This window comes from Theropithecus gelada, chromosome 3, assembly GCF_003255815.1.
Source record: "Theropithecus gelada isolate Dixy chromosome 3, Tgel_1.0, whole genome shotgun sequence".
Classification (NCBI taxonomy): Eukaryota; Metazoa; Chordata; class Mammalia; order Primates; family Cercopithecidae; genus Theropithecus; species Theropithecus gelada.
Window position 1 is genome coordinate 110,498,978 of NC_037670.1, and position 17,951 is coordinate 110,516,928.

The window sequence follows — 17,951 nt, forward strand, 5'->3', positions numbered from 1 at the left end:
AAGTGCAGCACATGGGCAAAGTAGAATATTTCTCAACTCCAGTTAGTCTCAAAGCAAAATGATGCTGATCAAACCCTTGCGAGAGTGTGAGGACAGATTGTCTAGAAAGCACCCAACTTTGCCCTACTGTCTCTCAGTTCTAAGAACCAACTAAACAGCAACTTAAATCTGAGGAAGAAAAACAAGTCTTATTGATGTATCATCTGAGCCTAATAATGAGAAGAAATGAACTGAAATAGCTAGTTCTTCAGAGCAGACACAACAAGAAACAAATGACATACCAAAAGCACATATGTTGAGATGCCAAATATTCAAACCAAAAAAAGCTATATAAAATTTTTATACTTGTTTTCAACCATATCTTAAACCTTACCCAAACTAAAAATATAAAGGACTTCTGTTTTCTTAAAATTTAAGTTCGACCCTGACCCTTTAATATTTTTTATATTTGAATTTCAGAAACATTAAAAGTGATTGTGGAAGTAGAAAATAATACTGATATATCACTGGAATTTATTTGTGAATTAGCAAACTTTTTCCAGAATTTATTTTCAAATACTCTACATCGTCTTTAAGATCTTCACTGCACATTACAATAGAAAGTTTCATAATTTATGCACTTAAATGGCATCATCTGTGTGCAACCTGAGCAAAAAATATCATCACTCCCTTGCTTAATTCTATATTCCCAGGGTTGAGTAATTTTGCAGACTCCAAACAGTTTTATAAAACTTTCAGGAAACCAGAGTGAAAAGTTACCCAGCTCCAATTCTGAGAACTGATGCCCCATTCATAATCACTCCATTGAAATCTCACTGTAAAGCCCTCAGAACTCCTCAAATGTACCTTATGAAAAGGAGGAACCCTGCAGCTGTCCTCCTCAAATGAGCAGGCCTAGGAGGCCTGCAGAGAAATTTAAAGTCGCTGACCATACAGGAGGCTTTAGAACTGCCAATACCTCACTAAAATCTTGGGATATTACTCAGAATTAGTTTATTAAAGTATGCCTTTAATCTTAATGTAATTTTATTCTGAGCATGCAGGGGAAGGTAAAAGGCAGAACTATGTAAACTTAAAGCAAATAGAAATCATGCTCCTTGTGCTGTTGGAAAATTAATGTATAAATGTATATAAAGCCTTCATTTTAATAGAAGAAAATTGATCTTCTATACCTTCTTCCTAGAGAAAGAGAAAATGTAGAAAAAAACGGTTTCTCGGGTTTAATTCATAGAAAAGTCAGCATTAAAAATCTTAACTGTTCAAAAGTTTAAATAATATTCAAGATGATATGCAGGTCATTTCTGGTACACCAGTTAAAGATAGAAGACAGCATTATTAGGATGGTATTTAGTTTAAAATCTTCACAGAAAAAAATTGGAATGATAATATGGAAAGGGATTAAATATAAACATCAAATTAGTTCAGCAAGATCTCTTACTGCTGGATTCCAATAGTAAGTGTCAACAAGAGAGCTAAAATGAAGATGCCCTTAGGGAAGACTGTTTGGGAAAGACACATAAATGGACATTTATTTGAGATTGGTTCTTGACCATTTTCAGCAAATTTCCAATAAATTCACTTATCTATAAATTTCAATTACAATTTATCAATTTGCTTTTCTGTGGAATAATCCTAAATATGTAAGCCTCTCATTGTATTACCTCATGAAAAGCATAACAGGCCATTCATTAGCATTTATTTTGACTGATTGTTATCCATGTCTTTCTGATTGGTATTTTAAATATTATTCTTGCCTGAAAGTTGATAGAAATATAGGTTGGAAAACAGGCAGTCTCTTCATTTTATTGTCTACATGACATTACATTGGCCACTTTAACCAAAAGCATATATAGGTAATCATGGAGGTCAACAAAAGTGGCTTCCAGTGGGACATACTGAGGGAAGACTGATTCCTCTACTACTTACTATTCTCTTTGTTCTATGTCACCTCTACATATTGGGTGAGTATATGAATCTTTATCTTGTGTAGTATTCACCATTATACATCTCTGGCTGCCTTCCTGTTGCTCCAAGGAAACCATGAAATCTATGGTATCAAAGATGGCCTCCTTTCTTCCAACTCACCACTGGCAGGACAGACAACAAAGATAACTGTTGATCATACCACGGCATATTCTTCACCCATAGAATAGTGGTAATAGGAAAAGCAAGAATTTTGATTGAAAGAGAATTTATTAACGATAAGGATTTTGTGCTAAATCAAAAGGCATAAAGTCTCTTGTCAAATAGTGAAGATATATAATATATTGTATTTGAATTTTCCCAGGAGTTTTAATGCAATCCACTTCACTTCATTTTCTCTTTTCTTTTCAGTTCTCATGTTATCATGAATAACATATGATCCTTAGGTAAATGAAAATGAAAAGTTACACTAGAAGATATGACTTTGGCTTGTACCAATTACAGAAATTATCCCTAATTCATATTTTCCCATGCAGCAAGAACTTCACAACAACTTTTACTTGTTTTCTTTTTGCTACTTTCTTCGTTTGCTTTGAATGTGACTATAATCACACGGTCTTATATATGAGATATATAAGAGAAAATACTGCTGTTCCTCACACTGTGATAGCAAACTCATTTACACAATCGGCAAAACTCAAGACCAATATCAAATGCCATCTCATACAACTACAAGCTCCCAAAAAGTACACACTCACACACACGGGGTACTAATAGCTTGAAACAATTGTGAAAGATTTACACCAGATAAACTATAACTATGAAAATGACTTTTTGCTTTAGCCTTAAAATGTGACATCTTGAGTTTCATACTCAAGTAAATCATTATCTCTTCCTCACATTTGAGTGACACCTTGATTGGTAGATTATGTTGTAGAAGTAGATTATGTTGTCTCAACCTCCTACTACTGGAGAATTTGTGGTACTTATGGTTTCCCGTCACTCAAATAATAAGCAATGTTCTGTCCATCTAAATGTCTGGATTTTTTTAATCAAGGGAATAGAATATAGTAAGTGTCAAGTTGGTGCTATTTCTACCTAAGACATCTCAGATCTGACAAAAAAATGTTGTCAGCTTCTCTCATATTCATTTGAGAGACATATTTGTACTGAGGATTTTTAATGTTAAGTTCAATTAATTCTCTCTAGCATCCCACCCCTCTTCTTCAGAACAATTATCACAATAAAAGTAAATAAAAAATGGCATAGTATATAAGGGCCCTAAAGGCAAGAGTGCCTGTTTGTCCTCCATTATATTCCTGATATCTACCAGGTCTGGATCATAATGAGTGCACAATCATATATTTTGGATTATTGAATGAATTTTGAAAAATTTGCAGTACCTTCGACTCACTTCAAAAAGATGACTGTAAATGTTGTCAAGTTAGTATCATAAAAATTTTAAAACTCAATGAGCAAAAATTATATTAAAACTTTCAAAAAACAGAAACTCAAGTATTAGTCATACTTCTCCTTTGGAGACTAGCAGTTTATCTAGTTTTAAACTATCATTTTCTCTGTGTTTCCAATGAAAAAAAAATGTATGCTTTTATATAGAGAGATACAGTACTCTTTATATACACTGTATCTATCTATATACAATATATTGTTTGTATGTATATATGCTATATGATATATTTATTTTTAACTAGTGTTGAACAACAGGATGATGTTCCATATTAGCTAGTTAATATGAAACTGAAGAATCTGGCAAATGTTCAGTATGGTATGAAGTATAAAGTAGGAAATCATCTAACATTTAATGTCATTCATTGGTGTATTGGAAAATTGCTTAGTGGTCACAGCTCAAAACAGAACATATTTCTTAAATATATTTTTAAATTAAAAAAAAATGAGGATTAAGCCCAATGATGTGTCAGACAGTGTTCTAGGTGTATAAAATAAATTCCTTTAGCACTTTCATTTTAGTGGGAGGAAAAGAGAGAATAACAGGCAATAAATAAACATATACTGCGTCAGGAGGTGATAAGTGTTAAGAAGAAAAGTAAAGCAGGCACACAAGAGAGTAAGCTGGAGGTGGAGGAAGTATATTTTATTCAGGGTGACTTGGGTTTATACAGGAGAATGAAGTTAATGAAGTCATTTAAGCTAATGTACAACAGCAGATTATTGAGCTCTCCCCAGTCAAAAGAAAACCAGGCGTAAGAATATCATCGCTGTATGATACATTCATTCATACTCCTTAGTTCTAGATAATGTCAATTATCATTGGCCTAAGCCAGGCTGAATTAAACAATGAATTCCATAATTAACCACCAGTGAGAATTATAAATTGCTCTTGTGACTATGAAAGATGGCAGGTCACAGATTCGACTGTGCTGATTGCAGCAGTCACAAGATGGAAGTTTATGCAGTATAAACGATCATGAGGTTTCACATAAGTAATATTTTTGTTTAAATTTAATTTTGCAACCTACCTTTAGTGCTTTGTAAAACCAGTTGGGTTTGATTTATTTAACAGACTTCCGTACTGCTGAATAGAGTAGTCCATAGAAGCGTGTGTGTAAGAGAAAGCTCTTTCCTAAATCCTGTCTTTATCAGAGCCTGCCTCACGGATGTAAATTCTACATCCTATCCCTGTTCAACAAGTTGAATTTTTAAAAATATTATTTATTAATGAGTTATTGTTTATCCTTCCCAAAAAGTTGAAAACTGTAGCTATAATAGTTAAAATATGCTCTAACAGCTGCCTTTATTACTTAAATTTGCTTTTTGCTACGGATAATTGACAACTATTTTTCCTTTGAATTGGAAATATAGGAAGGCATTGTAAGTAAACCCAGACCATTTTTGTATTTCATTTTTCCTCAGAATTTCCTTTTCAAAATTCTTCATTTCTAACTTTATTCCATGAAGATATTTTTAGGAATAGTTAGTGTTATGAGTCATTGGCATCATTAACTGCATGTTTTAAGCTTTCAGATGGCAAATGATGTTATGCTAATATTTTTTGCCTTATCAAATATGATAAATATAAGATTTTCATTTGTCTAGGATAATCACTGCAATTCTGTTATAGTCATGATGTAGGCTCTCTCCATTACATCAAAAAATGAAAATAGGATATTCAAATTAATGTTTGTTTATGTGAACATTCACACCAACACATATGTACAAGTTTATGAAACTGGAGGAGAAAAGAATAAAAGCCCAACAAATTGCTTAATACCCAAAAGGTGGGGAATGACTCTGCCAAGAAACAGCAGCACTTAGACAGCTCTCATTGGATCCAAATCACAATATGCCTCATAATGACATTTCATTTGCACCTATTAAGAATTCTCTGCCTGTGTCTGAGCTCCACCATCAGGAGGGTTGGAAAAGAGGAACTACAGTGATGATTCTAGTTGGAATATAAGATATAAGAAGATAGCAACAGAAATAATGGAAGAGGAGGATGCCAGGAGATGTGAAGTGTGTGTATGCAGTGACTCAAGGACATAGATTCGGTACCTTGTCACAGGCAGCCTTGGTTCTGACTTCATGCTCTGTGACCCCACTGGCCACATATTTTCTTCCTGGTTGCAACAGTGAATAGTAGGCTTTTCATTTGAAGCACACTGCAAACCCTAATAGTTTCTAATCTAAGAGTCCTTCTGTTAACTAATTTTATAACATTTGTTATAATTAAAAGAGATTTTATCACCCACTCTTTCAGTTACTGTATGAAGTCACTCTGAGGACTGAAAACTATGAGCTGCTATGATTGGAAACATCTTTTTTAAAATCAGGCAGAAAAGTAGTAATAAATCTGAAAAAGGAGACCAGCCTTACTTTTTTCTATATGTTCTTTCATCTTTTTTTTAAAGAAAATATGAAAAATATTACCAAAATGTTTTTTTCCCAGGTACTCTAACATTTTGGCACTGGTCAATGCTTTATGTTACTTTTTCTTCCAGGAGCCTTGGCTGCCAAAGGGTAACCCTGCACAAGAACATGTTTCTTACTTACATTCTGAATTCCATGATTATCATCATCCACCTGGTTGAAGTAGTACCCAATGGAGAGCTCGTGCGAAGGGACCCGGTAAGTACTGCATAGTTTTGTTTTTACTTTTATTTTAAAGGATATAGTACCTGTAAATAGTGAACACGGTGTTCATGTTGGACTTAAGCAGTTGTTTACATATGTAATCATATTTACTTCCACAGTTGAGTTTTGCATTTTGTGAGGCATGTCATTTCTATGTAGGTTCTGGAAGAAATTATTACAAGCTATAGTAAAGAACTGAAAATAATTGAATCGTAAGCAGATAAGAATCATACAACAAACCATAAATTTTTTTTTTTTTTTTTTTTTTTAGACAGAGTCTCGCTCTGTCACCTAGGCTGGAGTGCAGTGGTGGGATCTTGGCTCACTGCAAACTCTGCCTCCTGGGTTCAAGCAATTATTCTGCCTCAGCCTCCTGAGTGGCTGGGATTACAGGCATGCGACACCATGCCGGCTAATTTTTTTGTATTTTTAGTAGAGACGGGGTTTCACCATATTGGCCAGGCTGGTCTTGAACTCCTGACCTCGTGATCTTCCCGCCTTGGCCTCCCAAAGTGCTGGGATTACAGGCATGAGCCACTGCACCCAGCCCAAACCATGTATTTCTAAGACTGACCAATAATTTATTAATATCTATGACAAATGTATTGAGCACGTCTTGTGAACATAGATGATACTAGGTACACTCAGGCAGTGCTTCCCAGTCATCCTAGTGTGCCACAAGTGGTTACAGGTTTGCCTAGATATTGATCCCCTCTTCATTCTCATGATAAGCTGGGCTTGGCCCAGTCATCTCCACTATGAGTAGCTATTCCCTTATGCTAATGAACCATACAAATATGATCACGTTTTGTGTCATTATGCTCTGAAAAAGGTTTATAATGGCACAGGAAATCCAAAAGTTAGGGCAATAGGACATAACATCTCTGAAACTTATGCCCACATGCACAATTGCAACAAGCAAATATGGTGACTGTCCTCTTTCTATTTGAGTACTACAGAGAACAGGAGAGCTGAAATCGTTTAGCTCCATTACTCAGAACCATTCTGGATTTCTTCTACCAGAATTGTCCTGAGAGTTGTTCAGAATAACCCGTATTTGTCATCAGTCTTCTCTCTTTATACCCAAGATAGTGTTTTTCACAGTGATTTCCAATCCTGGCTGCACTTCAGAATCAATGGGGGAGATTTCGTAAATATGAAATAGCTACTGTCCCTGTGATACTAGAGAGTCAGTAGGTATGAGGTGGAGCCGAGGAATATACCCTGGATATTTCTTCTGTGCTGCCAAGTTTGGAAATCATCAGCCAACTACTGAATGAAGCAAATAAACTGTCAGGGAAGGACAGAGGAGGAGCACCTTGAGGCTCTGCTTTTTCATTGATACCAGTCCCTGGTATTACAAACTAACAAAAACCAGAACTAAAAGGGATTTTGGAGGTTGTTTATCCCTGACTCCTCATTTTACAGATCAGAAACTTGATGACAAAAAGGCAAAGTGATTTTCCTCAAATCATATAACTGATTGGAGCGGGGAGCGGGCACTCAAATTAAGGTCTCCTTACTCTCAGTTTTTGTTCTTTCCTTTGCATTATCAGATGTATCTCTGTAAATCAGTGAGGGCTTATTTATACCAAACTGCTTGATTAGGTTTCCAAATATACCAGATTAATTTTTAAAAAATCAAATCACTTTGGTGCTGTGATACCAAGTAACCATTTACTTTACAGAAATTTTTATTTATCAATCCAGTGTTTAAATAATTTACAATTACAGCTTCTATTATTTAATAGTTATTTTGCCCTCAGTAAATATTTTCATCCCAAAAAATCTCCAAGTGCTTCTCTGCTGTCTCCTTTGCAAACCTGCTTTCCTTAATTTTAACAACAAGTATTTTCCTTACTTGTTAATGAACTGCACTTTAATTGAATTATTCAAAACAGTTTAATGATGTAACTGTTTATTAGATTGAGTATGAAATTACCAATATTTGATAATTTTTGTTTTGCAAAATTGATGCATCTATATGTTTTATCCTAATGCAAATGTGGAGAAAATACGCTGGAATCTAGTGACAGTGGGGACTATTACCACCCCAGGCCCGAATGGACAAATAGAGGGAAAGGTGTATGAACCCGAAGACAGAAAGGTGGTGTGGTAAAGGAGGCCCTACGGAAACTGAGGACTTCTGTCTTAGGACACAGCCAGCCTGTGGCAACTCCACAAAAGGAAGTGGAGAAATAAATATCCCTTGTTCACTCACTCTCATCTTCCAGTCTCTACTGAGGGTCCCCATAGCTGAGCTCATCCAGAAACCAGAGGGCAAGGCAGCCCTGCTAGAGATGTACAGATTTATTTCTGTGGGCCCAGGGTAGTGGGAGCAGGATAGAAAGTGCATCTGGAAGCACAGATAGAAGCTACCTAGCTCGCAGTGAAGGGCCAAGGGATATTTTCATTTTTGTTTCTCTGCTTAACTGTGTTATGCAAGCATCTGTAGATAGCCTCATCTTTCAAAACTGGCATTTGACAATTCTGCCAACCCAATAACTAAAATGTGTGAAATCTGCCCAGAGCATGCATCCTGTGTAACAGTGGCATGGCATGGGAAAGCAGCTTAATTTAGCTTCTAATGGCTCCACAGTGTTAATGATTTTTGCAGTATGAATATATGCAGAGAGACATTATAATCTATCTTTTAAAACCATGGCATCTGTTATCAGAGACAAAGTCCCATCTTACCTGCAGAATAATGTGACCAAATGTGTTTATCTTGATGAATTTTCCTTTTTAATGTCAATTGATTTAATCTATGCAATATCCCAGCAACAGGTGGAATTATCCCCATTTTTAAAGTTGAGGAAACTGAGGCTTGGTGAGAGCAAGTGTTCCTCGAACCATGAGTACTTAAGGATGGGATTCAAACCCAGACCTATCTCACACAGGAGCCAACCTCTCTCTTCTTTACCACTTGGTACTCTTGATTGTCTTTATTTATTGCCCTAGAAAGATATGTTCTTAATGAAATGGGCTCAGCCATTCCAAAATGATGGCTGCCCGTAACCAGACATGCCAGCTACAGTTAATTAGGGAAGCTGGCCCCCACTGAGATGAAAACAGAGGTAGAAGCAATTAACTAAGAATCTCTCTGCAGAGAACAGTCACATCGTGGCTCTCCATTTCCCATTAAGAGTGGAAACTGTAGGAAAGTTACTCTCTGTAGGGAGTAGGCCAAGAAATGAGGCTTCAGTTTTTGAATAATCAACCACATTGATCCGGGAGCATGCTCAGTCACATTGCGAAGTATCATAAATTCTTGAATAGACTCTTTCTCCTCTTCTTTTGGGAGTCTCAAACCCATGTCTCCCTGTCTCCCACCTATAAATGTAAAAGGGACTTCTTATCCACTGCGAGATCTTGTTCAACCTATCTTCCTGTAATAGTCAAAATTCAGGATTTTTCTGAGTTTGCTACTAAATTATAGAAACCATGTAGCTTTATGCATCAAGTGAGAATAATAAAAACTGCTCTACTCACTTCCCAGTGGTTGTCCTGGAGCCTAAAGAAGCATAAAGCTTTTCAAAACCCCCGAGGGCCTAATATTGCAAGTGATTGCTCACAAGGTTGCTGTCAACTCTCGCCTTATGACTAACTCCCTAGGTCTCTGTCCTTGACTTTTCCAACAAATCTGTTACTCTATTAATTGATCTTGGCAGTCTCATTCATTGTCATTGCTAGATGTTTCCACTTTCATAGGCCTTTTAGGGGTGGACCTGCCCAGGGGCTCTGCCAGCCACAGCACATAGGCTGTCCCCCAGCCACCACTAAGTCAAACCACATATGCCCTGCAGCTCCTCTGTTGTCTAGTAACCTTTAATAAACCCCATAAGCAGGTGTCTAGGGACCTGGCTCTGCCACTATGCACCTTATTTCCTAGGAGAATATGAGTGTGAGATTCAGGAAGCCAGAGAAATTAACAGGAAACTTTCCTCTGAGTATGGAGGAGTGAGATTGATTCACCCAAACACATTAGGCATTCTTAAAGTAAGTTTGAAAGAAAGGAAAGCAGCTTATCTTTATGGCATGAGTAGCACCTGGTTCTTCCAATCAGTGTATTTTTAACCTAACAGACTTGATGTTTTTAGCTATGCAAGAATGAACTTCCTAAGAAAAAATGATAAAACATTTTAAAAATAGAATTTTATCCAATCAGTCAAATACTTATTGACCACCAAAAATGTAATCCCTCGCAATGAGCCAAGTCTAACATGGAAATAGCTTTGTGAGTTTTGCAACCACACATATGGAGTTTAGTCACATTTTTATCTATTTCAAACTGTATTTTTTCCACAGAAAACGAAGAGGCAAAAAATTTGGACATTTTTCTCTATATGCTTAAAAGAGTCCATTTCCCTCTGAAGTTAGACAAAATGAAAACAAGCCACCAATAACAAGCCATTTACAATGATCAATGGATAATATCATATGTGAGAACACACTGTGCCTCTTGCATATTTTCAAATGTCTGTTTCTTCCGTAAGAGAAAATCTGGAAACATATATCCCTCCTCAAATACATATAAATAGCATAGACTGAAACAAAATAACTACAATGACAAAACTTAATTCATGTCTGTAAATTGTGAAGCATACACTTCACCTAGAGGAAATAAACTAGGCTATTTGTTTTTAGTACTTTCTCAGTGTTAAAATAACACAGTCATTGTTTTCCAATGAGAGTGCTGTTAGATCTCTTATCTAACCCTCCCTATACAAGCAACATAGGGTTGCTGTCTCTAGGCATGGGAAAGTCAGTTTAAGAAAGGGAAGGAAATAATTCTCAAGGAGACATGTTTTATACATTATTCATCCTAAAAACTGGTTATGTGCCACCACCAAGAGAGACACACAAGGTGAAATTTGTATTGTATTTCACCTTGAAAATGCACATTCTGCCATAAATGCATTCATAGAAGTCCAATTTCTTGAGTATCTTTTCCCATCCAAAAGATTATTAAAGTAGATTACAGTTGAAACTGTAAATTCAGGTATCATGAAAGCAGTTTTCCCCATTGTAATAGATTTCATTATAAAGGGGATAAACAAGAACTAGAAAAGATTTTACTGCTATTTTCAAGACCTATCTTTTCTGGGAATAGAATTCTTCACTTCTAAAGATACAGGCAAAAGAGTATCCAAAGGCTGAGAATCATGTCATGAACATTACTAAGTCACGTGCAGAATCATATATTTAAAATTACTTGAAATAAATTATTTTAAATACTGATTTTTTCTTGAAAAACTGACACTCCAGAATACACTAGATTAAGGTCCTCCCTAGCCAAGAAAAGTAGAGACAAGGAAAAGAAGAAGAAGAAGAAGGGAGAAGGGAGAAGGGAGGAAGGAGGAAGGAAGAAAGAAAAGCAGCCAAAAAAAATTGGGGAAAGAGAAGTTATTGGACATTGTCAATCTACAAATATTTATTGAAATTGCAACTAACATAAGAATGACAACCACAGTCATAAATTTAAAAAAAGTGTATCTATCAGCATGTCATCTGTCAGTATTCAGGCATATGTTTTCTTCAAAAAAAAATACGAAATTTTTAAAGACACTTCGTTCTTAAGTAAACTAAAGACAGACAGAGGGGTGGGTTTTGTGTGTGTGTTTATTGTTGTTGTTGTTGTTTGCTTGTTTTCATTTTGGATCAATTCAAGGTCACTGAATCAGCAATCATTTTCCTCACCAATGCCCATGGGAATATATTAAAAAGTTATTTTTTGAAGAGGAAGGCTGCCTCATCCCAAATATTGTCACACTATTTCTATGAGTTTTTTGTTGTTGTTGTTGTTGTTGTTATTATTTTGTTGAGGGTAAGGAAAAAAAAAACACACACACACACACACACGCACGCACACACACACAATGCCCTGTCCTCACTGTCAGTGGAGAATCCCTGTGGATCTGTGGTCCTTTTCCCATTTAATAGTTTCTTCCCTGGGTAGTTTTTGGAAAGTTATATTATCTCCTGAACGGCCAAGGGTGAGAATCTTATTCCTTCCATGTTCTTTTTTTTTAAAAAAGTTAAACTCAGAATAACTCATGGCATAAAGAAGGGCTGAATACATCCTCAGTTTATTGAGTGATGTGAAAATTGCCCATTGTTATTTGTGTCATTTGAGCATTTCATTTCCATAATATCTGAAATGTTATTTTATTTTTTTGTTCTATGTGCTCATTCGATGATCTTCATGTAGAAAGTCAGGAGGCAGAATTAAAAGCATTGTTCTTGCTGCATCAAAAGGAAGCTAGCAGGATATTTGTCATTTTTTTAGAAATAAATTTCTCTCTGATTTTTTTATCTGGGTCTGAAAGGCACAATGCAGAGAGATTAGTTTTTACTGGAAACCTGAGCACTTTGCACCTCAGAAACTGAAACAATCTAGTCGTATTTTCTATAGCCTCTTATATAAGTAAAGTCAAATGAATTCCAAGTTCTGGAAAGCAACATGAATGTCTTCTAAACTTTATTTTTTCAGGACAATTGAGCCACCAGGCTATGTCAGAGCTTCTTCTTAGGTAGGCACAGGAAGATTAGCTTAGAATGGATGCTCAGAGCCAAGACACTAGAGAAGACAAAACCCAGGGTGGAAACTGGACTCCTGCCCAGTCCAAGGGAGGCTGGTGCAAGGGAGAATATATAAATATGAGAGAGGTAATCGTGATAGCAGAGTTTTTGAGATGAGTGGTCAATGGTAAATAAAACCAGATTGAAATGATCCATTTCAGTAGCTTATGAAAAAAAACTAGATTGGGAACGAAAGCGTATGATGCATTTGAAGGACAATGCAGAAAGAGTAATGCCAAGATGTGGTAATGGAATGAAGTATCCTACCCTAGCCATTTATGCTACTTCACTTTACTTGCATGTCAAAACCCATAAATGATCTTTTAACCAAGGTCACATGGTGCAGAAAAGTATAGAGGATTTCTTTATTCCTTTTTAAAGTTATTGTTTATAATTGGATGCTTTCTCATACAGATTTGAAGGAGAATCTCTTCCTAAAGTGGATATAACCATATACCCATTCTCCGGTTTCCTTCATTTGGCCGATCTTGGTAGTACCACTACACATGAAATCAGTGACTTACAAATGGTATCTTGTGACATGTTTTACATAGCAAGTCTTCATCTCAAAATTTGCAGTTAGCTTCCCCTGCTTTGAGAAGGCTGTCATGAATTTAGTGCAGAATTTGTTATATATCTGTTTTTATTGTCAAAGAGCTTCCAATTGAGATGCTAGAGGTTTTGCACACTCTGTTAGGGTATGTTGGATCATTGCTGGAAAGTTGTGAAGTGACACTCGAATTTGATATTTGTTGTGCTTAGCTGGATTAGTCCAAATTACATTATTGTTCTTGCTGAACTGCAGGATCTAAATCCTCGCTCTTTTACTTAACAGATTAATCTTTAATATTGAGTAAGTTACTTAACCTCTCCGTACCTTACTTTCCTAATGGAGATCATAATAGTACCTTTCTCTTAAAGCTGTCTATGAAAAATAAGCCAGTATTCCTAAAGTCCACAAAACATCGGCTGGCACACAACTCTCAAAATCAGCTATCATTATTTGTATTATCATTGTTAGCTTTATCACTAGGGCTTTATCACCTGTCAATTACTAACCGTGGCACCTTGTTCATTTCTGTGTGATACAGCACAGGAGGTGTGAAACTCAGAACATTTGTAAAACACTGCTTGATTCTAAAAGGGACTAAGTATAAAAGTAGAATACACATATGTAGAGGCTTGTAAATCACAAATAACCTCAAGAGCTGTGGTCTGAACATATACAGCTAAATCAATGGTGGCTTGAGAATCCCCAGTGAAGGGTGATATAAGTCTCTCACTATACCGTATAGAGAACAAACCCTGAGAGTAGTAAGTGGTTAACTTTTATTCCCCTACCACATTTCTTTGTTGTTGTTGTTGTTTTGTTTTTTAATCAGAATTGTGTATAGCCTACCCTTCTGTTTGCTCTGGCATTGTCTTCCTAACACTTCCAAAGTGCTTCCTTTGCCAATTTCAGGATCATCTCCCACTGTATTTATCTCAGATGAGACTTTGTTCTCCAGTGTTTGTTTTTAATTCTTTTCCTAAACACACCAAATGACAACTACGCAGTTCCACAAAGTCAAACTCATTTTCTTTGAGACTTTATCAGGAATCATCTCAAGATTGCACAACAGACTCACTTTTAATTGAAAATGTTACATCCTTAAATTCCTCTGAGGAAAGATTGCAGCACTTTCCTACATAGCTGCTTACTGCTAGACTTTCTGATGAGGTTTCTACTTCATTCAGCTGGCTTTAAAGACTGTACAAGTTGACAGTTTACCAGGTGAGATGAGGGTCTTCTTGTCCCTTAGTTTATCAACTGAACTGGCATTTTTACAAAGAGGTCTGTAATTCCTCCTTATGAGGTTTTAAAATATATGTGAATCAAAGTCAGGGTGTTTCTCATTGCACTGTGAGTGTACTGCAACAGGAGTTTACAACAGGAGTTGCAGTAAATTCACTGCAACAAGTACTGAGGAGGCCCTCTCTGAACCCTAAATTCTTCCAAGACATGGTCTGCATCAGCATCACCTGGGCTTCGGTTAGAGATGCACAATCTCATGTAGGCTTTTACATGGGCATCTTGCATGGAGTTGAGGTTTGGGGTACAGGTCCTGTCACCCGGGTAGTGAGCATACTACCCAATAGTTGGTTTCTCAACCCACATCGTCCTCTCTCCCTCTTGCCTCTACTAGTCCCCAGTCTCTGTTGTTTCCATGTTTATGTTCTTGTGTGATCAATGTTTAACTCTCACTTATAAAAGACAACATGTGATACTTGGTTTCCTGTTCTTGCATTAATTAAGATAATGGCCTCCAGAAGCATTTATGTTGCTGCAGAGGACATTATCTCATTCTTTCTTATGTCTACATGGTATTCCATGGTGTATATATATCTTCTGTATCTATAATAAAAGGAGAACTTTAAAAAACTAAAAAATAAAATTAAAATATTATTACGTTTAAATAAATAAATAAGAAATGCAGAATCTCAAGCCCCACACCACACCTTATGAATCAGAATCTCAAATTCTTTCTCATGGACAAGGGCAGACTGGTGGAAAACGAAACTTATGTGATGACCCTATAAAGTGGGACCCTTTCCATTTTTTTTTTTTTTTTAGGTTTGTTTGCTCTGTAATTGCTCTTTTTCTGAGGAAACACAGTTTGGGATGGAAGGATGGAGAGAACGGACTCTGAGTATATTTGATTCAGACAAAGCTTATTTTCTTTTAATTGAAATGATAAGGGGAGCAGAAAAGGACAAGCTTTTAAATGAGCCCCATGTAAAAATGGTCATTGTAGAAAAAATATTCAATTGCATACATCAATAGTACTTCAATGGCAAGCATCCTTCTTAGTGTCACATGTAATTGAATTCGGCTGATAAATAAGCCTTGCATGTCTTCTTTATGAGAAAAAGTGCTTATGGGTTTTACATGTAATAAGTTCAAGGGCTTTGAAAAGTTCTGGATGATTTGCATGCAGTGTAAATAATTTAAAAATGTGAACTATTGTTACGAAGTGAAAGCAAGTATACTATCAAAATTTAACTACAATGTTTACAGGCAACTATATTTTTAAATATTTTATTTGAGCATTATCTCAAGACCAGAAAGGCATTAACATAAACTACAAATCATGAAGGCAGGAAGTGTCTCAGAAAAAAAAAAGTGTTACAACTAAATAGATAAACTGGGGGAAAAAGATTACTCCTGAAATGTAGATGGACTGTTATTGAGCTACATATCCTGTAATATCTGAATAATATAAGACCTACTTTTTGAAGAAAATTGTTTTATTTAAAATTTCCCATATGATTACCCTACTACTATAATTTTCATGTGATGTTACAGAGTATATATTACAGTGGTTCATTATCTAAAATTGATTAAAAATAAAATGGTGATGGCTGAATAGCTCCTGTCTGGCAAAAACCTCTCACAGATAACAACTACAAACCCTGAACAAAATATAAAAAGAAATTATCTGAAGATCCTGTATAGAGACCAAGACAGGGAGATGCTAGAAAGAAGATGAGACTTTAAAATGGAAATAGTTGTGAGTAGAGTTCCCATGGTTTTATCCCTTTCCAGGACAGGTAAAACTCTGATAGAAAACTCTCAATTTTACTGACTTGAATAATAGAAGACAGAATTTAGGCCAACTACAGCTCCCCAAAAGTGAAGGAAATAAATCTCAAAAAGAAGAGAGTCAGAGAAGACGGTCCTCAGATTCTGTGTATACACTTATGTGTGGTCTTTTACTGACCCCATAACCATGTGAATGTGAAGGAGCCCATGAGCATGTCACACTTGTTCAATATGTATTTTTTAGTGTATGAATGAAAGGATGATCTAGTAGCCATATCCTTCATAGAACATTCCAACAAGCTAGAATACCCCATATCAAATTTATTTACTTTAAGAGGTCTGACAGAGAAAAACAGAACATCTCAAGGTAGGGCACCTTTACTAATCTTTAAAGGAGCTTTTTCCATTGTCCCATTGTTTGACATTTGAAAGTTTTTTAACACTTGAGTAATGAACCACAGTAAACTTCGTTTCAGATGAAAAGTGTTCTTTCATGTTGTAAAGCGACAGGATAGATGGAAAAGGATAGCTTAAAGAATGCTACAAAACGGTGCAAATGGCCATTGAATATTCACATGCCCCTTGGACAGTCTTTGTGTACACCCAAAGGCACATATGCATGCCCAGTCTGAAGACCATAGTTCAAAGGGAAATAACTGTTCGACCAAGACTGCAGGGGATAAATGACAGTGTATAGCAGACCTTAGGGACTGCTATCCTCTAAAGAACCCACGCTGGAAACCTAGAAAAACTTGACAAAAATTTAAGATGCCCCCACAGGAATTCACCCAGCATTTTAAGTTTTCTATTGATGTCAGCAGCCTGACCCCTGCAGGTATGTACTGATCTTTGCAGACATTTGTAAGAATTAATGGGTTGTTAGGTTAAAAGTTCCCTGGAATTTATTTGTCAGATCATAGATAAGCAGCTCTTGTTTGGATACTTGATAAAATAATATTGAATTAGGAGTTAAAATATTTTCAATAGAACAACATTATAAACACTACCAAAAGCCATATTCATTTTGATTTAATAAGCAACTGCTGCTCACTCTCTATATAAATATTATTGGGTTTAAGTCCTGAGGGTGGAGATGGAAGAGGCAACAGAGATAAAAATGGATCAGGTAGAAACATATTTAACAGCAATTACAAGTTCACTCAATATGTAATCTAGATATACATTAAATAAAACTTAATTTAAAAAATTAACCTGACCAATTTAACCAACATAGACCATAAATCTTTACTATTCAGTCTCTCTTAAAATGTCTATTTCTTCAGGTAAAATATTTAGAAATTGACTTATTGATTCGTCTTCACCTGCTCAGGTAAACATCACTTCACACTCTTCCTTCTGTGCTAAAGTGAACTGATGAGAAAACGGTTTTAGAAGCTTCAGGGAAATGTAAATAATTATCTTTAATCATTAGAGATCATGCTGAACATATAGCAAAGTTTATTTCTGTTTTGAAACAAAACTTGGCAGAAATAAAATTGGCAGCTTTGATTCAGTGCAAAGTATTTTGGAGTTGGTACTCTTTAGACCATTTCAAAATAATTTTTAAATATTTTATTTATTAATATGTTTGTATAGTGGGGTATGTGGTTTTAGTTGTTTGCTGTAAGTTTCCAAACATATTTATTTGGCCCCCTAATAACTAAAGAAACGGGGAAGATACTCTTCAGGATCTTCATTTTGCCTCAGTTTTGTCCATGTGAATTTGAAAAGTAAATTAATAGTCAGTCAC

The 17,951-nt window shown here is 35.8% G+C and overlaps 1 protein-coding gene across 4 annotated transcripts in view; it reads left to right on the forward strand.

Moving 5' to 3' along the window:
• The window catches only part of CALCR (calcitonin receptor), a 150,457-nt gene that overhangs the window by 108,212 nt on the left and 24,294 nt on the right, over nt 1-17,951 (forward strand). For all 4 annotated transcript variants that reach the window (XM_025379944.1, XM_025379945.1, XM_025379946.1 and 1 more), the window contains one exon: nt 5,904-6,030. In XM_025379944.1, the coding sequence (XP_025235729.1) occupies nt 5,904-6,030 (127 nt within the window). The remainder of the gene's footprint in view (nt 1-5,903; nt 6,031-17,951) is intronic.